General features: G+C 35.1%; 5 protein-coding genes across 7 annotated transcripts; 2 read left to right on the top strand and 3 right to left on the bottom strand.

Annotated features, from left to right (window-relative positions):
- Positions 1 to 159: 159 nt before the first annotated feature.
- On the bottom strand, positions 160 to 1,121 carry LOC129789473 (NADH dehydrogenase [ubiquinone] 1 beta subcomplex subunit 10). The gene is made up of 3 exons (XM_055826301.1): positions 1,008 to 1,121; positions 844 to 942; positions 160 to 655 (listed from the first exon to the last, which is right to left on the bottom strand). The coding sequence occupies exons 2-3, from the start codon at positions 932 to 934 to the stop codon at positions 252 to 254; spliced, it is 495 nt and encodes a 164-aa protein (XP_055682276.1). The 5' UTR covers positions 935 to 942; positions 1,008 to 1,121; the 3' UTR covers positions 160 to 251.
- Positions 1,122 to 2,125: 1,004 nt separating this feature from the next.
- On the top strand, positions 2,126 to 7,234 carry LOC129789250 (protein quick-to-court; the record flags this gene model as incomplete). The annotated part of the gene is made up of 6 exons (XM_055825902.1): positions 2,126 to 2,296; positions 2,956 to 3,173; positions 3,750 to 4,623; positions 4,695 to 4,820; positions 5,485 to 5,574; positions 5,898 to 7,234. Coding segments are annotated over 6 exons (1,683 nt in total), but the record flags the coding sequence as incomplete, so codon positions are not given.
- A 387-nt stretch (positions 7,235 to 7,621) lies between these two features.
- LOC129789393 (dnaJ homolog subfamily A member 2-like) lies at positions 7,622 to 9,313 on the bottom strand. Its single transcript, XM_055826191.1, has 3 exons — positions 9,190 to 9,313; positions 8,455 to 9,048; positions 7,622 to 8,389 (listed from the first exon to the last, which is right to left on the bottom strand). Exons 1-3 carry the CDS (start codon positions 9,259 to 9,261, stop codon positions 7,793 to 7,795), a joined length of 1,263 nt encoding a protein of 420 aa, XP_055682166.1. The 5' UTR covers positions 9,262 to 9,313; the 3' UTR covers positions 7,622 to 7,792.
- A 149-nt stretch (positions 9,314 to 9,462) lies between these two features.
- On the top strand, positions 9,463 to 12,325 carry LOC129789318 (polyphosphoinositide phosphatase). The gene is made up of 4 exons (XM_055826082.1): positions 9,463 to 9,577; positions 9,659 to 10,047; positions 10,125 to 10,236; positions 10,303 to 12,325. The coding sequence occupies exons 1-4, from the start codon at positions 9,500 to 9,502 to the stop codon at positions 12,301 to 12,303; spliced, it is 2,580 nt and encodes an 859-aa protein (XP_055682057.1). The 5' UTR covers positions 9,463 to 9,499; the 3' UTR covers positions 12,304 to 12,325.
- A 265-nt stretch (positions 12,326 to 12,590) lies between these two features.
- LOC129789289 (uncharacterized) lies at positions 12,591 to 23,865 on the bottom strand. 3 transcript variants are annotated; one of them, XM_055825975.1, is made up of 6 exons: positions 23,177 to 23,865; positions 22,795 to 22,887; positions 18,921 to 19,214; positions 17,853 to 17,975; positions 15,555 to 17,568; positions 12,591 to 15,416 (listed from the first exon to the last, which is right to left on the bottom strand). In XM_055825975.1, the coding sequence occupies exons 1-6, from the start codon at positions 23,213 to 23,215 to the stop codon at positions 13,039 to 13,041; spliced, it is 4,941 nt and encodes a 1,646-aa protein (XP_055681950.1). In that variant the 5' UTR covers positions 23,216 to 23,865; the 3' UTR covers positions 12,591 to 13,038. The 3 variants fall into 3 exon arrangements, with proteins under 3 accessions (XP_055681950.1, XP_055681948.1, XP_055681947.1); XM_055825973.1 differs by lacking the exons at positions 22,795 to 22,887; positions 23,177 to 23,865 and adding exons at positions 19,603 to 19,753; positions 20,627 to 20,840; XM_055825972.1 differs by lacking the exons at positions 22,795 to 22,887; positions 23,177 to 23,865 and adding an exon at positions 19,603 to 20,860.

The raw sequence follows: 23,865 nt of genomic DNA, 5'->3' as shown, positions 1-23,865 counted from the left end.
ATTAAAACTCACATTAGGTATACATAATTTTTTTTCATAAAGGATTAGAATATAGATGTTGATGTCTCAAAGAATAAATAAAACATAGGTCAATATGCACAATATTTTGAGCATAGAGAGAAGAAACAAAGAAAAATCTGTTCATCTGGAAAATACGAATTAAATTTCTAATATTTTATTAGATATCTGGACTAAATCAAAGAATTTTGACCTCGAAAAGAGCATTTTTCCACGCTCCACCTTTTTTTTCTCTAGTGGTCATTGGATTCTTGAGTTTTCATTCCAGAGCCCACGGGACCGTGACGTCTTTCCCAGATCATCCTGTGCTTCTGCTTCATGTAGGCTGCCTTGGACTGGCCATAGAAACCAAGATCACCATACTTGATAAACCAATGCTCTGCAGCTTTATTGTATGTCTCCAGGATGTCAGCGCACTTTGTCTTGTGATCAGGAGTCTCGTAGTGAACACAATCCTCGAAACGTTGACGCAGAATATTGAGAATTTCGCTATCTACCTGACGATCTCGCTTGAATTGGGCATCAGCTTCAAATTGGCAGACAGCATCATCTGTGTAGCACTGATCAATCGTCGGTACACGTCGAAATTTTTGATGGTACCATGGGTAGGATTTTTGATTCGGCTTCACAATCACATCTGCAAAAGATAGAGGTTGGAATTATGTTATGTAATATTTTCCCAGATTAAACATTAAGAAATACAAATCAAAATCTCTTTTTGTTCAGAGAAAACTAGAAAGTTCAGTAAGCTAATACAAGTTCTCTATATTCTAATTTATAAAAACAAGATAAAGTCTTTGAATCAAAAAGGAAAACAACACTTACCATGAAACCAAGTCACAGGCTTATCGAAAAAGTTGTACAAGAGTGAATTGGATCGTTCAAAGGCATTCTCCTTTCGGTCGTCCTGAACCATCGTGTAAGCTATTAAAGTATCAAATCATTTAATAAATGCGTAATAATAAAATTTTTGTAGTAAAAAATTTTACCTGGAAAAAACAAAAATAACTTATTCTTTGATTTCCACTGAAATGCCTATAAATAATTTTTCTTGTAGCTTAGGAATTGTCGTATGACATGATAGGAGTTGTCCAATAAAATGTTATGCTAAAATACCCTATAAACGCATATACCGAGACAAATTCACAGACTTTGTATGACGCAGTCTCTAATTCCACCCATGTAAAGAGATAAACAATATGAAAAAAAAAAAAATTTTTAAAATGAAAATGATTTTAGATTCAATCATGACTCTGCTACCACTTATCTCAGTTATTTCACCATTATAAGTAGATGAGGAAAGAATCAGTCTTGGCCACAATGCTAGGACGATAGGTCATACTTGACAATCGATCGAGCTGTTTAGCAATTATGTGGTTGCAAAGTTCGAATGGTTTTTACTTTATAACTTAAAAATTAGTTTTTAGGCTTTGACCAAACTAGTTTTTAAAGAAATCCAAAATATGACAAATAATAGTAGTCGTTATAGTGGATTTCATATCATACATATTTTCATGGAATTCCAGAAAAAATTTAACTTTTTCACCCCACGTTCCGCTACATTGTACAACAAAATATGTTTTTTTTTTTTCATTAAATTCATAAAAAAAATATTTGAAGAGTTCACAAATCTGTTTTCAGCTTAGAATGGGAAAAAAATTATTTAAAATTATAATAATTTTATGAAGAGAAAAATATCTGTTGAAGAACTCTTATTTTTTGTATGTAGGTACAGGTAGATTGTACGTTCAGGTGTAAATCGAATAAAAAATGAATGATTATATTAATTCAGCCTATCCCGAAACACTAGTCTGTATAGGTGGGTATAAATAAATTATTATTAATTCAGCCTATGGATGCGACTAGGAGAGATAACACTGAATTTAAATAAAGCTTCTGGATTTCCATGCTGTGAAAGCTGTGGCCACAAACATGTATCCTATGCCATTGTATGTACCTTTTTTATTTCATGATTGACGTTGCCCCAACTTTTCCAATAGTTACGCTTCTATGCGCTTGCGTGTCAGCAAAAGCTAGTTATTGCCAGCTTCATCGAAACAAATTCATTTTGGCTCTCTAGTGTACATTCAGTGCTCTGGGAAGTTAAATTACAATCACGGAGTCAAATAGTGCTGATGACAAGGAACCCCTGTCCGCAGGGTCATCCTGCACTCATCACAACAACAAAATATGTGATGGACAGTGGTCAAACCAATCTCAGTCTGCACAAGATGTAAAGGGCAATAGTACCAGTGCCTCTAAGTGCGACCATGGTTTGGTAAGTTTATTGGTGTCATTTTTTTAATTTTACGATTTTACGATATAACGGATATAACATAGTGATTAAACATGGTAGGTATAACATAGGTACTTCTTGCCATTTTTGCGTTTATACTTTAACTTTCAATGTGCCGAACTTAGATCATGTTGTGTTGAAAATGTCTAAAATTATGGATGAAAGTGTTTCATGTGAATAATGTGAATTGATCGATAAAAGTACATATATGCACTTATTTAGTAACATTAGATTCATTTCATTACATAATATATAATTCGTGCTTACTATAGAAATAAAACAGTGCAAAATATTCTTTGGATGTGATAAAGCCGATATTTTAACAAAATCTTAAAAATTTGAGAAAAAAAACTTCTTAAGTTTCGCTTTAGTTTTTCTTGAAAAGTAGGATTAAAATCAGAGAAATGGATAGAAGGTAATTAGTAACAAAGTGATTGACTAGTGCAAAAATTACTTTATATAATATTTTTTAGTGTGAACTTCTCAATTATTGTACATTATGAACATTGTATATACATAAATGCACATATATAAAATGTTATGTATAGGTATATATGTAGGTATCTATCACGCACCTATTCTCAACAATTTTTGTTTCACAGAGCGTGAAAATAATTAGGATATATTTCTCTATTTTGCAGTCACTAAATCTGAACAATTTGGAACCATCCACTTCAACGGGAAAGTCTTGTAAAACACCTCAGACACCAAAGACACTATCAGCTTGTAACACGCCAAAAACACCTCCAGTTACCCCAGATTTTTATTCCAATGGTGATTACGAGGACGAACAAGATTCTGTGTTCAGCTACAGCTCAGGACGTTCAACTATGTCGTGTGAACATGCCTATGTCGCTAGGTGTGTATATCATGTTCATTTATATAATCTACTAAAGGGATTTGAACCAATAATGACATTGTATTCGTTCTATTCCAAACGGGAATTTATTACTACATAATATGTACTGTACATACATATGTTATCTACTAAAAATTAGCAGATAATATAAATTTTTTTGAGCTTAGTCTCTGACTGAGTCAAAAATGCAATAAGGCCATTTTCTTTTTTTTGCCACACTAATTAAAATTTACATTATAACCGTTGCGCAAAGGTTGCAAAATATAGTGGACTAGTTTTTATAAAAACTTTCAAAAAAATACAAAATTAAAATTGACTCATGACCTCAAGAATTATTCATAAACAATGGTAAAGAAAAAATTCCACTTATGTACAATTAAATAATGTTTGATACAATAGATAGATGATATTTCGAGAGGTTGTAAAAATTAGTATGTGAATTAAAAACTTTCATGTTTTTTCAAAGGTTTTAGTATAACAAAATACATAGATATCGGATTCCTCTGTAGAGATATACTATGTCTAATATGTATAAGTTTCACAATTATAGTATATAGATCTAATTTTTTTTTACAGAAATGGAACAACATTTAGCGGAAGAAGGATGAAATATGTGGTGCATTGCTCAAGCTATGCAGGGGCAACTGGGGAGGATTATTTGACGCCCACTCAGCGAGCACAGCGTCAAATTAAGCGACTTCGCGAAATGCTGATGCTTGCAAAATTAGACCTTGAGCAAAAGGACAGCGAAATTTTGCGTCTCACAAAGGAAGTAGTGGAACTAAGACTGTTCAAAGCATCCCTTAGCTCACCAGAAGACCGTTCAAATTCAAGTGATGCAGTTACGGTGCGTGAGAACACTGTGAATGATTTACAAACGTCCACCGACGTATCACCGATTGTGGATATGGTGGATGATGGAGGAGGGATAACAAAACTATGTCCAAGGAATGAGATTTTTAAATCAAATATGGCAAATTCACAAATGATTGAAAAACTATGTCAATCAGATATGCAAAGTTCTTTCGCTGATTCAGGACACTTTGAAGACATGACTACATCGTCTGTACATTCAAAGGACTCTTTTGTTCAGACACAAGATCAAGCAAGTGGTACAGACTACACAGAAGATGAACATCAGAAATTAATTGAAATGTATGAGCGTAGATTTGAAGAACTTATTTGGCAGCACGACTTAGACAAGCAGGAAATTAAAAGATCTCACAATGATCATGTTGAAGCATTGCTGCGAAAGCTGTCTGAGAGTAATGCCCGTTTTGTGGATCTCATGCCGGATTATGAGCAAGCCAAAGAGCGCATTAAGGAGTTGGAAAGAGAACTTGATGCTCTGCAGGAGAAATTGAATACACAGGAAGATAAGCAAAATAAAATGTACCTTCATATGTATGCAAAGGAGCGTGAAGCTTTGAGAATTAATCATACGGATCAGGTATTAAAAAACATTTTCACAAATGATCTGATAGATGTAAGTAATTTTATATAATTATTATATTTTATTAGGAGTTTCAAACACCGTCCAATTCGCTGAATGTACTAGAATTTACCAGGCAAGCACCGAAGCATGTCTCAGTTCCGGAGCTTTTACAGCAATTGCAGGTTACTCAAGACGAATTAGAAAACATCAAGGTTATTATATTCAATATTTTTCAATCGATATACCCTTTTTCTGTATATCAAACTCTCTCACTAAAATTTTATAACCCGCGTGAAAACATCCGCCGGTTGGAAATTTTATAGTATTTTACAACCTGCGTTATTGCAATTATGGGTTGTAATGATTCAACAGTTAATTTGGGATGTACAAATCTAAGATTTATGTACCTATATATTGAAAAATTTTAGTTTGCTAGAAGGCTGATATTTAAAATTTCAAAAATGATAAAATCAGGAAAATTCTACTTGCATTACCTGATAACATTTCAACCAAAAGTTTCCCAGGTCTCTATACTATTTAGCTATTAAAATGAAACATAGAAGACACCGGCCGGCCGGAAAATTTGTTTGTCCACCAACAATTCAATTCAATATTGTGCTCTCAAAAAGTTTGGGCCCGTTTTCAAGAAGCTGAAAAATCTATTCAATTCAATAGGTTTTTATGATTTTTTCGCATATTATACTTATGTGATTAAATTCACCCTATTTACTGATATTCATTCTTCACTTTAATAATCGTAAGTTTTACTTGCGGCTGCTTAAAATTCATATGCATTTAGATTTTATGATTTTTTTAATTATTTATTATCATTCAGCATTGATTTACTAAAAATTAATTACGTATGATTTTCATTAGGACACAAATTATCTTCCTGAGTCTGGCAGTTCGGAAATCCTATTAAGTGCTAAAGAAGCGATTTCATTGTGGCTCCTTGGCGCAAGAAAGGTTTGAGATCCTAAAAAAAAAATATTTTTTTTAAATTCTATTCTGTGATATCGCAGATTTATTTCTTTTATTCATAATAATCAGACAAGAGTTTAGGTAAATCTCAAAAAAAGTTATTTTTGATAAAAAAAAAACATGCGTGCAAAGTTGTTCAAGAAAAAGTTTTATGGCACGAAATTTTCTTTTTAGGAATGACAATCATAAATTTATTTTGAGCTTCTAAACTATTGTCTGACCTTATTAGTCTAATCTATCCTACAAGTTTTATAGGTCAAAATTACAGGATTTCTTTTAACTGTTTTTATAACTTTTATGTATTACAGACTATGTACCGTCGTTTGATCGATGCACAACATTCAAAGAGCAAAGTGGATCCTGAAGTGACGCTACAATTTCTTAAAAGTGCAATTTATTATTTTCTCACAGACAAGGAAAATTCTCAAGGGCACTTAGATGCAATTGAAAGTATTTTGGATTTCTCTGAACTGGAGAAATCCAACATTGATAAAGCTAGATCTAGCAAATAATTTTTTTTGTTATTTAATATTATTTTGAAGTTCTAATTTTATTATACAGTGGGACCCCAGTACAACGACCGCTTGGTTATACTACTCTCGCGCATTAAAATTAATGAGTGTGAAGAGTACATCCGAGTGGTCGTTGTACTGGGGTCCCACTGTATTATAATATAAGATTTATTTACGTTATAAGGAGTCGCAACCTCTCACGTTTCCTATGTTTTAGTTCCTACACAGTTGGAAAGAGAAATGAATTGCTTATTTTCAATTAACCATTATACTATGAATTTGCTCAAATATTGTAATATTTCTCCCGTATGTATGTTTTTGTTAAGATAGTAAGCTCTCATCTTATAAGTTACACCTATATCTGATAATGAGGTCTCGACTCCTTGTAACTGTAAAGCTTTTTGCAGAAAAATATTTTATTCCGTTTTTCGTGATATTCTTTTTATGTAGTCATATAATACTAATTATCTATATGATTTATAATAATTGGAGATGTTAAATTCTCAGTGGACACAACGTTTAGTTAAGATTTTGCCATCTTCTTCAGGCTGTCTGCTAAAGAATTTCCTCCTACTGATCACTCAAGTTTTTAATGTTGTTATGTAAAAAAAAAACTTATAAACATCCTGGTTAATTATATAAATTTTTCAGATTCTCAGAGAATAATTTTCATCAGGCTTATTATCCAATCCGCTTTACTGTTTGAAGACCAAAATTTTGCCTAAACGTTGTGACTATAACAAGAAGACATCTCAATTTTTTTATTTGACTGTGGTTCTTAATGACAAATATTCAACAATATCTATCTATGACTTACTGTTATTAGAATTATAATGAGTATACATGATACTTACATTAAAAAAAAAAACAAAGCTCCGTTAATACAGAAAATATGTATATTTTTTGCAAAATGAATTCCGTCGTTAGTGCCTACAATGCTGTTAACTGCTGTATGTAACCGTGAGAACAACACTTTATTTTCAAAGACATGCATTTAGATTATTTTAAGTTACAAATTTTATATCATAACAGTACGGTGTAATGAAAGAAAGCACAACAGTGAAGTTATACAATTTATTTTTTATTTTACCTGTTAGAATATTTGGATCTCTAATAAAGTTATTAAAGTTGAACTGCGATTTTTTATTTAAATTTACTTCGTGTCCACTTATACCATTTATCGAAATGTTGATCTACTAGCAGAATGATTTCTCTAAATGAGGTACTAACAACTATAATGACAAAAGTGAATCCTTGGCAACAGTCCGTTATCCTTAGATCCCAGACAATGATCCAGAGTTGTAAAAATTACCTTTTTGAGTGTTTCAAAATGGAATTTGAACACGATTTCGAAATAACGTCAACCTTCGTTGCGGTTTAGAACTAAAGTCTGCATACTTTCAAGAAAGGTCTCTTTTAAAAAATTAAAAGGAAGACCCATTTAAAAATTTTTTTTTGCAGTTTCATAGTTCCATGGGTCCCATCCTACTTGAGTGATTTAGGCGCCAATAAACACAATGTTAGAGTGGGCTGATGTAAATTTTTATTCTTCATATTCCAAATTGTATTTCTATAAATTATATAAAGGGAGAAAGTAAGGAGACAAATGAAAACAATAATACCAAGAAATTGGATACGGTAAATTGGGTAAATCTAATAAAAATAAAACAAATATGAGAAAAGTCTTAGAGTTACTGTGTTTGGCATTGGATTCCACCACTTGCACCACCGCCAAACTCGTCATCTTCGTCGTCATCACCGTGACCATCAGATGATTGAAATGGATTGCCCTCTGCAAAGTTCATATCCTCTAGGTCGTACATGTTGACCTCCTCAACGTTCTCACCTTCGGGCATTACGAAATCCGGAGCAGATGGAAGGATACTTTTGAGCATAGTGATGTTCTCACTTGATAGAGCTGAGTTCTCTGGATACTGGATTGAAAATTTAATAAGGAGATCTCCTTTCTCAGTAGGACGTCCAAAGCGAGGCATTCCTTCATTTTTAACAACAAGATGGGTGTTGGACTTAATTATGTCGCCCGGAGAATTGTGAATGTGTAGTGTGCGGCCGTCGAGGTGTTGAATAAGAGCGCGATAGCCACACAGAGCCTCCACAAGGCTAATTTTCTTATGAATGAGAAGATTATCATGAGCTCGTTCAAAATTCTCATGATCCACGTAGTCGAGCACGGCAATAATATCTCCAGCCACATGGTTGGGAAAATGATTTCCCTCTCCGGCGAACTCAATTTTTTGCATATGAAACATTCCTGGTTCAATATGCACCTGAAAAGATTTTTTTTAATTCAAAAGTATGTTGAACAATAAATTATTTTTAATCATATATGTACCTCAATAGATTTGTCCTCTTTCAAAGTACGACTTCCATTGCATTTGCTGCACTTGTCTTCCTCATTGATTACATTTCCTTGTCCATGACAACCGGAACAGGGTGTTGATACGCGATTTATGAAGAATCCCATCTGATGGTGCTCAAACTCCATTCCGGAACCCTTACACGTATCACATTTACGAACTTTCCCACCCACCTTAGCTCCCATGCCATTACAATCCTGGCAGAGTACTTCCCGTCTTACACTGACGTTCTTTGTGACATTCCCATTGTAGAGATCTTCAAGGGTGACTTCAACACGGGCTAGCAGTGGTTCGCATTTAGGTTTCCGACCCAGTTCACCGGGATTACTCAGACGCGAAAAGAGAGACATATTGCCAAACATGTCATTAAAATTTGTCTCTTCATCAGAGTCTGAGCTTTTCTTCTCGCCGGCATTTTCTGCATCTTCATCATCATCACCGAACTCATCATACCACTCCCTCTTCCCGGGATCACTCAGAATTTCAAAGGCGTGCTTGACTTCATTAAAGCGTTCCTTTGCATCTGGCCTGGTGTTCTGCCGATGCTGTTTTGTCAGACTTTTAAAGGCCTATCGGAAAATCAGCAATAGAACATTAGTATTAATTTAATAATTTCGCATATAAACATTACGGAAATAAAAGAAAAATATGAAATGGCGAAGATTATGAATGTACTTTTATTTTACACTTTGTGAATTGAAAAATTCTACCTTTTTAATTTCAGCCTGAGTCGCCGTTTCTTTCACCCCGAGAATCTCATATAAGTTTTTCTTACTGGACATTGTTTTTCCTCTAAAAAATATATATTTATATTTTACACAGGGACTGCACAAAATACTCAATTTTCTATTTGGTGACGTAATAAATCAGCTGATAGAGCAGCCGAAGTTTGGCAGCTGTTCGTCTTCGGCTGATGATCGGCATTTACCATCAATTTTCACTTTGAGCAATAGAATGAAGGTGTCCTTTTAAATTTTCCTTAATTTCTTTACTTTTTCAAACCATTATCATTAGAAGACAATGAATACTAGCAAAGCAGTCACTTTCAACCCAATCATAAGCTCCATTCAAAAAGTTGCGCTGTATGAGACAAAGACGGTGAGATTTGATTATAATTTGTGTTTTATTTACCTATTTAGTTTACCTAAACTTTTCTTTTTTTTTGGTTCTTTCGTACAGAAACTCTTTCTTATTGGGAGCAATAATCAGGAAACGCGGTTTCGAATTCTCGAAATTGATCGTACAAGCACCAATGAACTGAAAATCTATGAGAATCCCAATGAGCTTGAGAGCAGAGATATCCGGAAGTTAATTAACTCGATTGGGTATACAAAATTCATCAGCGCCTATGGAGTTTTGGGATTTGTAAAGTTTCTCGAGGGATATTACCTGATTCTCGTTACAAAGAGAACACGATGTGCTGTAATTGGGATGCATTTGATCTATACAATCAAAGATACCGTCATGATCAAAGTAAACGAATCGTCGACGAAGCAACCACATCCATATGAGCAGAGGTACATTAAGATGTTTTCCAACATTGACATGAGGAGCAATTTTTACTTTTGGTAAGTGAAAAGTTCATGTACATACATATTATCACTGAGCAACTTTTAACTTTTTTTCTACATTTTTCTATATATAGCTACAGCTACGATTTAACACGATCACTGCAATATAATCTCTCTGGACCAAAATTTGTAGGACCTGAAATCGACATTAATGTTGATGAACCTCTTTCTGACTGGAAAAATATGGTAAGTTTATTTTTTTTAATACGGGATATTGATAAAGTAAATTTTTACAATTTTTGCTTTATACAGAAACCAACTGAATTGGACACGGGGGTTGAATTTGCATTTAGAAGTATTTCCCGGAAGAGATTTGTTTGGAACAACTTTCTACTACGCCCCATGCAGCATATTTTACATCGGGATTGGCTCTTGGAGATCATTCATGGCTTCATTAGTCAATCAAATATTAATATTTTCGGACGTTCTGTGTACGTTTGTCTCATTGCAAGGAGAAGTACGAGATTTGCAGGGACAAGATTTCTCAAACGGGGTGCAAATCATAAAGGTGATGTAGCCAATGAGGTGGAGACGGAGCAAATTGTCATGGATGGTAAGAAGATGTGCAGCTTTGTGCAAATGCGCGGATCAATTCCTTCACATTGGTCTCAGGATATTAGTAAGATGGTCCCAAAGCCACCGATTTCTCTGGATTTAGGAGATCCCTATGCGGAAACATCCGCGAAACATATTGAGCGACTTCTCTTCCACTACGGGGCTCCTGTAATTATCCTCAATCTTGTAAAGAAGCGAGAGAAACGCAAACATGAGAGCATCTTAACTGAAGAGATGCTGGCCAGTGTCAAATATCTCAATCAATTTCTTCCATCGCCACATCGAATCAAATACATTCACTTCGATATGGCCAGAAAGAGTCGCGGCGATGGAAATGTAATGAACAGTTTGGCGGCAATTGCTGAAAATGTAATTCAACAAACTGGAATGTTTCTCTACGATGGGGATGAGTCACAAATGTATCAGACAGGAATAGTTCGAGTGAATTGTGTGGATTGCTTGGATCGAACAAATACCGCTCAGTTTGCAATTGGAAAATGTGGTCTTGGTCATCAACTTTGTAAATTGGGATTCCTTGATCCACCAAAGCTAGAATTTGACTCAGACTGCGTCACCATGTTGGAGACTCTGTATGAAGATCATGGTGACACTTTAGCGTTGCAGTATGGAGGATCGCAGCTGGTGCATCGTATCAAGACGTATCGAAAGACAGCAGCATGGACTAGCCAGGGCAATGATATCATGCAGACATTGAGTCGGTACTACAGTAATACGTTCAGCGACACGGAGAAGCAACACAGTATAAACTTATTTCTTGGCTATTATGTTCCACATGAGAATGATTCGAAGCAAAATTCAGCTATTTGGGAACTGCCCTCTGATTACTACATGCACAACTTACAGCGTCGAAAGTATCAGAATAACTCTCATCAAGAAACCCCACTAACTGAATGGGTCAGGCCAATTGTAATGCGAAATCTCCCATATTCAACAAGCGATAACAATAAGATTGTGGCAGAGTTAATAAGGGTGCACTCGAAACACGTTGAAATGATTGATTCATACTCAAACTACCATTTACCACACAAATTGACTGCGTTTGAGGAACATATTGCTTATCAAATAAGCTACTTAGCTAGAAACTTCGTTCGCACATTTAGGACCAATTTTAGCCCCTTTGAACCTGGAAAGCATGATAGGAGTACCAGCTCCAAGAATCCTTCCCTCACTGGGCAGAGCAGCACTAGCTCCACCACAAGTTCCACAAGTTCAAGCATGGAAGAAGATTCGACGTCCGATGAGGAACTCGTCACTGATATCAAAGCACCTAGTTTCAGTGGTAAACGCGAACCCATTATTGCACATTCCCTCAAAAAGACGCTACTCCCATCGACGTTTGAAGTCTACGGAATAGAAATAAGGAAACCAGATAAAAAAAATTTTGGTCTGTACAAGAAGTATGTTCAAATGTCCAAACAGTCTATATCACCAGATAATTTGCAGATCAGAAGTTCTCAATTGGCAGAGGAAAAAAAGACTCAGCAAATTATTAATTTAACTCCTCTCACAATTTTCCGAAAGGATAGCTATGAGAGTGTGGAACCCCCAATTGTTCCATTGAAAAGTACAGAAATTTATCAAAAATATGTAGATTCACCAAATGTACTCTTTAACATGGATATCACAAGCCATAAGGTTTGTGATATGATAACTAATTATGTAAAGTTTATTAAGTAAAATTCTTTTTTCAAAAATCGAATTATATGTACGAAATTAAAAAAAAAAAACGTTTTGTTTTTTAATCTTGTACCTCTGAGAAATGGATTCAATTCAAACTTAATGCAGCACGAATTAAAAATTTTTTTTTTACCGTTTTTACCAGCAGACAGTTCGGAGTACATAACATATGTCGGTATGTATTGTATTTTCCTAACATAAAATTGCAAGAGAACATTAATTGAGAGCAAACTTTTTATAAATAGGAAAATGAGGGGGCTAAAATAATTTCTGAGGTGAGAAATTGCTTTTTTTTAATATATAAAAATTTATTAAAATTTTACAAAAAATGATTTACATACTTAAAACTAAGCTTTAAAAAATGGAATGGATTATTGGATGGATTAATTATCATTATAATAATATCTAGTTAATTCAACATTATGTATTAGGGTACATATTAAGTAATTCGTATCAATATTTCCGCTGAAGTCAGGGATTGCATAAAAGTACACCCTCAGCTCTTACTACGTAAGTTGATTCATGTGGAGTACTTACATTAAATATTTGTTATTAAAAAATAAAAAAAAATATCACAATTAAATACAAGAAAAATGCAAAAATTGTCTTTTTAAAATATCTGTGACTCTCTATACAGTTAATTTGAACTATTGTCATTATACTTATAAAGGTATGTTGTATTTATCTAACTTCAATCTTTGAACATTTTGTCGACTTTGTGAGCGAACGTAAATTCTACCGGCGATGATGGAAGCGCGACATGTAAGATTCACAGCCTGCACAGTACATGGCTGGAGCAATAACATGCTTCTTACGGCATAAACTACACTGTATTGCTTTAGCGGATGCTTTCACAATGGCAGTGCTGTTGTACGTTGAGATAGCAACACGCTGAGGGAAGCCGGTGGTGTTTAAATCTCCAGAGGGAGTCATCTGCGGTACAGTCGGATAGGGTGGGGATGGGAGCTTTTCATTGTTCACCTTGGTATCAATATCGAAGCTCACCTTCTTTGTTTGTTGCCCAAATTGCTTGAATGGTGGCTGGGCATAGAGATGCATTTGTTGGGCTTGCTGATCCACAATTGGCACACTCTGATAAGGGTAGGTTGAGTAGGAGCTTATGGGTGGCCCCGATGGCATTGGTGGCGATTGGAAGTTCGGTGATGGAGGCGGTGGTTTTTGGTAGATGTTGGATGCGTGGTTGCCACGAACAGGAACCATGTAACCATTTGGCGGATACATAAGCCTCTGCTGCATTGCTGGGTATTGCATTTGACCACTCTGTGGGTATTGCAACGCATGCATGTAGGGTGAAGCCGCAGAATCTGCTGTGGTATCATACATATTTATCTTTCCATTTAGATATCCATTCGGTATACTTTGATATTGACTCCGATTGCCCATTTGAGGACTCCCCGTGTACTGAGGGTGGTTTGTCGTATTTGGAGAATTGGGAAATCTATCGATTCTCTTTGTTTCTTGCATCAGCATAGCAGAGAATTTCTGATTCTCCTCCTGTTGCAACTGTAACTGTCGCTGCATCTCCTCGCTAACCGCTGCAGTCGTCATATTATGGAAATTTTGCATATTTTGCAGCTGTTGCTTCATTTGTGCCGCCCTCGTGGCATCCATTGAATAGTAGTTCTTCATATCTGTTCCTTGTGTAGCTAAATTCACAGGCATTGGCTGTTCCTGGTGAGTATTCTGGTGTGATTGCGACCCAAAACTATCTGGAACATCTACTCCGGGATTTTCTACAAGTTTTTCATCTTTCAATTCCATTCTCTGGATGACTCGTGTGTCCACAACGTCTGTCCCAGCTGGTCCACCGCCATTAATGGCTGTTCGCAAGACTCTTTCAAGAATAGGATTAGGAATGAAACTATCATCTTCCTCTTCATCAGCTGTTGCTACGAGAATAACATGATCACAGAACGATACACTCTTCTTTTTCGGTCGTTTTGCTGCAACCTGGCCACCATTTAATGTTTGCTGGACGACCGCATTTAGCATTTCAACCTCTCTTAATTCCTCAGCAATCTGACTCTGTGCTACGTCAAAGCGCACCTTCTGTAGATCATTTACCATATTACCAACTTCGCTCTGTTTTAGTTTTGTAATCATAGGGCAATCAACAACATCAACAGAGATTTCATTGATTTTATCAGGAATCATTTGGTTGCGAGCAACTGTAGAGCAGGATGATTGTGATGAAATCGACATTGTTTCAACTGAATCCACAGAGGATTCATTCAGTAATTCCTGAGAAGAGTATTGACGCATTTGTGGTCGGGAAGTAGGAGTTTGCTGCTCAAACTTCATTGCCAAATCTTTAACGCTGCGATTTTGCCCTCCTTGCTGCACTTTATTTACAACTTTCCCTTTTGTAGTTTGTTTTAGCTGCATATCCTTAAGCCAGCACAAGGATTTGCTATTACTAACAGGTAACATTCCTTTACTTTCGGAAATATCCGTTATTCCATTTCTATGAGTTTCTAAGAGATGTAACTGATTAAGTTGCTCATTAAATGGTTCTAGATCGATAGATGGCGGTGGCGGTGGGAAATCTTCACTGGCTTGGCGAGAATGGCAAGATGAGGATGGAGGACTGGGATATGGCGGAAGATCCAGGATGCTTCCGTGATTCTCCTCTGTTGCCTTCACTGGTGTTTGCTCTTGATGAACCACAGCACACGTCGTGATAACTGTTTGGCATGAATCTTCACTCATACTGGTGTTGGAACTTATTGTTGAAATATTACTTGGATTAGCTTGATGGAATGGTTGAATCGCTTGGATATTCTCCGTTGTCAATTGCGATGTCTGTGCCTGGGTAAGTGAGGAGCTTTTGCGGAGTGGAGGTGGAGGTGGAACCTTAGCTACAGCTAACTGTCGATTGCTCGTATGGAAGCTCTTTCGCATCAACTTGCTACGCTCGAGATTAGGATTCGCTATTGAGACGTATGGTGGCTGGTATTCCAAATGACCTTCTGACAGGTATCCACTGATGTTGTTTGGAGTCATCTTATTCACCACCAGGGATGTATCATCATGAGAAACGATTGTGGGCGCTATAGAGCAATCCTGAGGATTTTTCTGTTGATCATTGTTGCCTGAAATTAAAAGTAAAAACGAAAAAAAATCATAAAAAATAATCTTTTAACAACCATTAGTTAATTTTAAAAACTTAAATAAAAAATTTTCTGTATATTTGACTGAATTCAATGAACTAATTAGGGTTTTTCACTCACCTTCTGTTAAATCAGGCATGGAGCGATTCTTTCTCTTGATGAGTCCTCCCATTAGCAACTTTCGTCTGATTTTGTGCTGCTTCTTATTAGATTTATCTTTCTCTTTTTTGTCATCCTTTTCCTCTTTATGCTTCTTTAATGTATCCTTAGCATTGGCTAAAAGTGGTTCAGCAATAGAAAACTCTTTGATTATCTTATTACGATCCTCACTGCGACTTCTTTTCTCCTTATCTTCAGAGTGTCTTCCACGTCCGAAAAGGCTCCTGCTCTCGCGCTCCTGTTTAACATTTTCTACGCTAACAATGTCATTTGTGTCCACAAACTTAAGAAGATTCTTCTTCTGTTTCGGTAACGTGGCATAAATCTCAATACTTTTTGTACCTTTCTCTGCATAACTTTTTACATCTTTGTTACCAGAATTAGAAATGGGATTCATGAAATGCTTTCCAAGACCAAAAAGTTTTTCTTTATTACTCTGGCGCATTTGCCGGATACTTGAATTGCTTCCATCGCGGACATGTCTAATATCTTGTGGAATTTGAGATGGCTGTGAATCTTTCAGTGTTAGATCTGTACCCTTCTCAATAAGTATTCTACGATGGAGACTTCTAACACGCATCACACACGTGTTGTGTTTCATTCTGGCAAAAGTCATTGTATGGGGATTGCTGTAGGGTGCATCCATTGCAGCACGAGCTTTCCCTGCAGCTGCATTGCAAAGCACAAGAGCTGTTTCAAAATCATGAGCATCTTCAGTGAGTCGAGATTTCTCCAGTAGTTGATCTGCTTCCATACAGAGTCTCTCGCATTCATCGGAAAGAACAACACTTTCAGGGATTTTTGCGAGTTGGGGATTGTGCACTTTTGGTGGATAAGAATCCGTTGATGATAAGGAATATGAGTCATAACCTGCATCGTAGTGTATGCCATTGCGAGTAGGACTTGGTGGGACATTGACATTTCTCTTACCAACAAGGTACAGATATGGGTTTTCAAGTGTAGTTGAGGATGAAGAAGATGCACTATTTCTATCACCACTCCAATTCCCAGAATCCCTTCGACGTGGTTGATTGAGGTGATCCGGCATCGATAGCCCATCATTTGGATGATGGGATGGGTAGTGCTGTTGCAGAGAATATACATCTGCAGTCTCACTATTCATTCCGCGTTTTCTCATTGTCTGTTGATTTTCCAAGCGATTTCCATATATCTCTTTTTTCTCTAACGTCCCAATTGCTGGGTATTCAATTGAGCTATTTTCATTTTTTTCACGTGCACTACTTACGCCAATACTTAAATTTTGAATATTCATGTTTTTGAAGATCTTTTCTTGGATCACATTAAGATTCTGGTACTGGACTGTTGGTGATTCAAAAGACTTAACCCTCGCGTACTCAACATCTTGTTTAGGAGCCAAATGGCTCTGTATTACATTCAGATTTTGATAATCTGTTGTGGCAGCTGCTCGTATGGGTGTAGGTGTAATGGCACGCCTTGTGGTCCCAGCTGAGGATTTATCCTTTTCCGGAGACGGCGTCACAGCGCGTCTCAATGATGGCACATTAGTCGGATGCGTTAGAACTTCCTTTATTGTCCCAACCATTTGTTGTGGCATTGCTTGGGGCTGTGGTGTTGCGTACAAAAGCAGAAGCGGTTGGTACCGTCCGCGGCAACATTTATCCACTACTCCATCCCAATGTGGGCCAACTTCCTTTACATTTGCATCATCAAAATAAACCCAAACTTTGAGCTTTGTATGAAAAAAGAACGTTGTGTAGTGCTTTCCGTAGTAAGTAACTACTCCCACAAGCTCATGGTCAACACTTTGTGCCCATCGGCTATCAGAAACTTGGTGGAAGACATCGCAAAGTTTCAAACTCGTACCGATAGATTTTAGAACAGAATGTACTTGATCAGCTGGCGGACGTTCAGAATCCCAAACGACGCCAATTGAGACGACGTCTGGACGATTAAGGAGGGCTCGGCAAATTCCGATTTTTGCGCCACAAGCATTCTAGAAAAATTAAAGAAATACAGATTACTTAAAAATTTATCTCTTTGAAGAACTTTATTGTAAATGTTTTATTTTGATTATTCTTAAAACCATTCGATATTTCTTTCTGATTGTTTTACAATTATTTTTTATTAATGTCGAATGATTGAACACTAAATTATATAAAAAAAAGTATTCACTGTCTTTATATACATACAAGAACTCTAATGAATTTTCGTGAATATCAGAAGTATAGTGGGTGAAACCTATATTAGGAAAAAAAATTAGAGAAAATCATTACTTACGGGGCAATCTCTTATATCTCCCATATTTCCAGCACTTCGCAGTAGTTGACCAAAAGTCATGGATTGTTGATCGAATGATATGCTTTGTGACGTGAGAGCGGATGCTGATACATAATGTACCATCTAAAAGAAATTTTTAAGAATTATTAAATTATTGAAAATTAGGGACTTATGCATCAATAGTTAAATATTCATTTCAATATTCTTTTATTTAAACTTTTAATACTTTTGGTAATTTGTTCCTTTACTTTAGACAGTGTAGAGTTACTTTTATTTTATGAAAGTAACTGAAGTAGAATTTTTTTTAAACTATCAGACCTCATGGAGATAAAGCAAAGCCGAAATTCTTTTTTTTTATTAAATAAAATACAATGAAAACAGGTATATGTAGTTATGTAGTACCTAATGTATTCCTATAATTTAAAAAATGAAGAGAATTTGCGTATTGAAATTTTTGTAAAATAATCCGATATTAGCAGTACTATTAAATATACCATTAATATTTTATAACACGATTAAGTCGTCGATTAGCGACAACGAAACTTAAGCCAAATATTTTCTAATTTCCCAACGCATTAATGAGCGACAAGACTTGCAACTAGTGACGAAACTACTTACATGCACTTGTAACACTAGTTTTGTCACTTATCGCTTATTATAAAAGCAATTTAATCAAATTAAATTATACAAATATTGTAAAATACGTAAAATATGATACTAATCTTGTCTCCGTGCATAGTTTGTAATGACCAAAATCTTTTACAGCTTGAATGAAATCGTAAAGTCTTCTCTACTTATCATTTTGCCAAATGAGGACAGCATCGAGAGACAACCTCAATTCAACTGTGAAGTTTCTTTCTCACTATGTACATAACAGCGGTATACTCTCCCGCGATTTAAACCTTCTTTGTCAAAGACACTCGATTTCAATGCTCGGGTACTATCATCTACATACATATGTAAGAAAACTTCTCATTTCTAATCTACCGTTATGGAATACAGTGCTTGCGGCGATTATGTTGTAAAAAAAAGGAGCAGAAAATTTGTCGTTGGATTGGAATATCTCACCTGTGTGAAAGGTAATTGTTCGGAATTTGCACCGCATTCGCACACACTCTGCTCCACGACCCTCATTGCGAAGCGTCGGTGCGCCACGCAAGCTGATGTTTCACATGCATCACTATCCTCATGAGACAGGTGAGAGTGAATACGATGCAGAAGCAGTTCAAAACATTCGGCAGCATCTCCCAAACAGCCCAGAGGAAAACGTCGCCCCGCCAGTGGTCCACTAGCCAAAGCACGTCTTAGTGGCTCGGGGCACAGCGCAGGCTCTGACGAGGTCTGCAGCTGCGAAAATAACTCCTGTAATACAGATGAAAAAAAGTACAGGTTATTATCACAATGCTCACTTCATGTGTGTAATTTGCAATACCTAATTATAATATAAAATTAATTGAGATATATGTATGTATATTATATATCAAATAGTTATATAATTTATTAATTAAATTGCAATGTGTCAAGAATTTAATATATTGAATTTTTGATTGATTAATAGAGTTTCAAGAAATAAAAACTACATCATTTATAAATGACTGAGTTATTTTGTCGAAATTCAGATGATAAGCTTGACTTTAAAATAAAGAAAACAATATAGGTATTAATGAAATTTTATGAAAATTTGCTTATTTTGTTCAGAATTGGCTTCCGTAATGTCCAAGAAGAATGGTGGTATACACATAAAACTTACGACAATTGAACACATGCATCGTTTGTATTTTTTGAGACTGGAACGCGAATCCTTCGTTTCATTTACAGGCTTTTCTTCTAAAATGTTTATTTCTCCACCAACTAGAGGTTTAGTTTTAGTCTTATACCGAAATTTTATCATGACTCATTCACTGCAAAAATATATTTTTTAGATCAGATCAGACTTGATATTTTTTCATCGATCATAGCATATATAGTATGCTAAATAGAGCTATATATAGTATATAGCTAGTACAGAGTATAATTTTTCAGTATTTTATTTTAACTTTGTTTATTTTTTTCAAGCTGATCTCAATGGAAAATGCGTAGGTATAATTAGCTAATAATTAATATTTCGATTTTCTAAATCATGTGATTTTCCTCGAAAGAGATTGAGTATACGAAACGAACATCATTGAATAGGTTCATGCGCCGGCACGGACCATATGTCGATGGGAATGGAAGTAATGGACTATATTTATATATAAGAGAGGAGGCATGTTTGTGCACCTGTCAAGTGTTGAATTGTTGCGAAATAAACTATAAAAATAAAATAATGCTTTTTCATCATGCCAAACTTGTAATTAACAGGGTTGTCCATATATATTGCTAAAGGATTTTGGAATGTGTATTTTGTTAACCCCCCTATGATACCAAAATAAAACTTTACTAAAGGTAGAGTAATGTTAATGATATAGTTAACTCAGATTTTCCCAAGTCAGAAAATTTTCTATGTTGACTTTGCGTGCACAAAAATCAGGCTTTGCGAAAAAAAAACTAATATAATAAAAGGTCAATTAAACATTTTTTTTAATGTTCCACTCTCTATCGTTGTAGTATCACATGGAAATAAATATTGCCTATGAGTATATTACACAAAGAGGGATAAAGAAGTTAAATGTTGAACAAGTGATTTCCTTAAAAGACCAAGAATCTTGTGTTGAGGTTGTGGGCGAGAATAGCTATAATATGGTGGTTCTTAAGATTTTTAAGCACAATCATCAGAGTAGTACGAATCAATGAACCATATGTTGTTGGAAATTGCCATAAGCATTTTAATTTGCTCGCCATCTTATTTAGTAGTTGATAAAGATTTTTTTTTTAAACAAATTAATTCATATAGTTCACATTTAATTAAATTTATTTTCTTGCTCCTCCTTTTAATAAAAGTTTCATGAAATTTTAAACGAACAAAATTTGGATTGTGCTAATCTTTAGTGAACGAACACGAGCCTCCACTTGTCACAACAACTCTTTTAATACTGAGTGAGGTGAGTTATACGATAAAATTGTGAAGCAAATTAGCTCAAAATATTCCGTCTCTAGGTGTGCGTATAACGTACAATACATACAGTAAATATTTTCTTGTATTGGACAGCTAGTCATGGAAAGTCTCTCGGTGCCCTGCTGCGGATATCTATAATAGTAACCAAACTAAACTATAGACCAAAAATTACCTAATAAAAATTGGATGCGATAGGGGAGACAGGAGCTATTTAAGTCAATTTGTTTAAATCTCAATCAGCAGGATTCCCATAAGGCAAGATATTTTTCTCAATAAATTATACTTAGAAAATTTTCTGCTCTACAACTTTGACTTATTGTTAGATCGTTTTGCTCTAAACATTCTTAAATAATTTTTTTTATCTTTAACAAACTGAGAAAAATAAATACACAGGTACTCCGTGTATTCTGCACATCGTTCATCCACCCAAATGTAAATTATATTATTTCAGTTTCACGCAATCTCATATCCTATTGCGAGCGAATTAATTTTGTAAAGGAAGCTCAAAATATCACTGAGGCATGACCGAGAAGGTTCTCCTGAGACTTTCAAGAGACGAACATAAAAGAAAAGAAGAACACAGGAGTATTTTCTATATAACAGCGATCTGAGCATAGAGATAGTGTCTTCCCTATTCTTTGTGTAACCCGAGCTCTTATTATTTAGTTTTTATGTGGGAGAAAATCTTGTGGTTGTTAAAACAAATGATTATTCCTACATTCACTCTTTATGCTCTACTCCTCTATTTTCATCATAACGCTTCTGTGGGAAATAAAGATTCGAAAAATATTTTTTTTTCTCGAGATGTCTTGCTTGTGACAGATATCAGCTTATGGAGCTAATTATATTTTGAATTAAGGTAGTATAAGGTTTGCAGGACCATTGCAGTGAATGAGAGATATTTTATTGACCCTCTTTATTAAGACTAGAACAGGTAATATGATAGAAATATTTTTTTTACATAATATCGGGTTCGTCTCTTATGGTATTGAAATCTAGTGTTTTAGAATAATAATATGTGAGCTATGAGATTTAAGTATATGTATTTCAAACAACTCCATATATGTACCTTATGACGTTGTACTTTCATCTTTTTAATGTACACGATAACTCCCATAATTTCTCACTCTTGATCATTAAAATAATATAAAAGAAGAGATAAAAAATTGTACAAATTTTGAAACTTTGTCAAGAAAGGATGATATTTCTCAAGATTCTGTGCCTACCGGTCAATCACAACTCATTATTATTCAGTTCTTGTGTATAAGAATCAATTTTATTATTGCTTAAGAAGTGTAAATTCATATTTTCTTATTTAAGCGCCATAAAACAAAATAGTTAAAATTAACGCATATGGTGAACTACATATACGTGGCACATCAAGTAAATTTGTGTGGTGATGTTAAAAAAAATGATTTCTATCAATCAATATATTTTTTTATTTGATTTAGTTACTATGGTAATCAATAGGAATGTAAAGGTAATTACTCTTGCTATATATGTATATTCAGTTCTCCTTGTGAGTAACAAATGTGCACAAAGTGAAAGGTTTTTTGATTGTGAAAGACTCTACTAGACTGCTGATCCTGCATACGCAAGCGTGTCAGATCTGTTGCTGCAAACCATTATGTTGCTATAAATGTCTATATACATTGTATATAATACATATATATACGAATATGTTAATCTTAATGATGTGGTAAATACATTAGGTACCAGCTTCAGTAAGAGCATTATAATGCTCAGCACAGACAGAAAGCTCAAAGTGTGGAGAACAGAGATCAGATCGCGGTTTGTTGTGTTTTACACTCGCCTAACGTTAGAGTTTTGTTGAAGAACTTTACACTACAGCAATGAATTTTAGTGGCTAACGCGGACGCTTTGGATTTTATTACAATATTAACTCACCTTAAGAGCACAGAAGAGGCAATCCTGGCCCCCACAGACATGGTTCATCAATTGCCGGAAAGATCGTCTGAAAGTGTCAAGGTGCCAGAGAACCTGTAAAAGAAATATTTTTTTTTTAAATTAATTAATGAAATCATTCTTTTTTAAAAATTATTTTGCAAAACGACAATTACTAATGTGGGAAGTTAATTCATTATAAACTCAAAATTTCAATTCCGCGAGTGTGTAATTTTTGTGCGCTTAACTTTTAACAATCGGCTAATTATACTAAAATTAACACACAAAAAATCAAATAAATTAGAAAAAAAAATTCCAAAAAAGGAGAAAAGGAAGAAAATTGAGGCTGGTGAGTTCGAAAATTATTTTCTTTCTAAAAAAATACCTTGCAAGTTTGAAAAAATGCACCGATTCTAGTAATCATCGTTCAACTCTTGAAATTCACAGGAACACACAAAAGAAATACAACACAATAGGGGGTTTTATTTTATATATGTCCTGTGTGTAGTCATCTATTTTATTCTTCACTACAGTAACGAAAAAGTTCCCGCATTTCTTCGCTTCTTTTCTGCTGTATTTTTTTTCACTTTAATCTTCGTCTTGGTATACCAAGCGTGTTCTTGAATTATGGCATAAGGTTTTTTGGAAGACGAGAGACCCTTCTGTGCATTAACAAAAAAAAATTCCACAATATTTCCCTTTCCACCTGCTTGAGCAACACTGGAGTGTATACAGAAGAATATATATGTATATAATAGACCCCTAAACGAAGAAGAGAGAAGGTGCTCTGAGAGTAATATATTTGTGGAATATAGTCTAACAGAAGGGAGACGTATCACTTGTCTTCACGGCACTTGCATTTTCATAACTTTATAACATGAAGAGGGGACGCTCCTGAAAAATTGCTGTGTGATTGTAAACACAAGTCCAACGTGGAATTAATAATATGTAATCGGAAATGATGTCACGCACAGTATAGTGTCCTCTTCAGTAAGCTTTTCTGTATTTTTTTTTCACTCAATGTCCAAAATGGGATATTCTGTAGCACAGTAAAGCCGTAATGCACGAGTGATG

Source organism: Lutzomyia longipalpis, chromosome 2 (assembly GCF_024334085.1).
Source record: "Lutzomyia longipalpis isolate SR_M1_2022 chromosome 2, ASM2433408v1".
Classification (NCBI taxonomy): Eukaryota; Metazoa; Arthropoda; class Insecta; order Diptera; family Psychodidae; genus Lutzomyia; species Lutzomyia longipalpis.
Note: the sequence above shows the minus strand (reverse complement) of the source record. Positions and strands in the feature narration are given on the sequence as shown.

Coding starts and splice junctions, on each gene's coding strand:
- LOC129789473 (XM_055826301.1), bottom strand. CDS start 934: ATGGTTCAGGACGACCGAAAGGAGAATGCCTTTGAACGATCCAATTCA. Junction 656..843: donor GCCTGTGACTTGGTTTCATG/GTAAGTGTTGTT, acceptor TATCTTTTGCAG/ATGTGATTGTGAAGCCGAAT.
- LOC129789393 (XM_055826191.1), bottom strand. CDS start 9,261: ATGTCCAGTAAGAAAAACTTATATGAGATTCTCGGGGTGAAAGAAACG. Junction 9,049..9,189: donor CTCAGGCTGAAATTAAAAAG/GTAGAATTTTTC, acceptor ATTTTCCGATAG/GCCTTTAAAAGTCTGACAAA. Junction 8,390..8,454: donor AAGAGGACAAATCTATTGAG/GTACATATATGA, acceptor AAATCTTTTCAG/GTGCATATTGAACCAGGAAT.
- LOC129789318 (XM_055826082.1), top strand. CDS start 9,500: ATGAATACTAGCAAAGCAGTCACTTTCAACCCAATCATAAGCTCCATT. Junction 9,578..9,658: donor CGCTGTATGAGACAAAGACG/GTGAGATTTGAT, acceptor TCTTTCGTACAG/AAACTCTTTCTTATTGGGAG. Junction 10,048..10,124: donor AGGAGCAATTTTTACTTTTG/GTAAGTGAAAAG, acceptor TTCTATATATAG/CTACAGCTACGATTTAACAC.
- LOC129789289 (XM_055825972.1), bottom strand. CDS start 19,743: ATGATAAAATTTCGGTATAAGACTAAAACTAAACCTCTAGTTGGTGGA. Junction 17,569..17,852: donor GAGATATAAGAGATTGCCCC/GTAAGTAATGAT, acceptor TAATTTTTCTAG/AATGCTTGTGGCGCAAAAAT. Junction 15,417..15,554: donor CATGCCTGATTTAACAGAAG/GTGAGTGAAAAA, acceptor TTTTAATTTCAG/GCAACAATGATCAACAGAAA.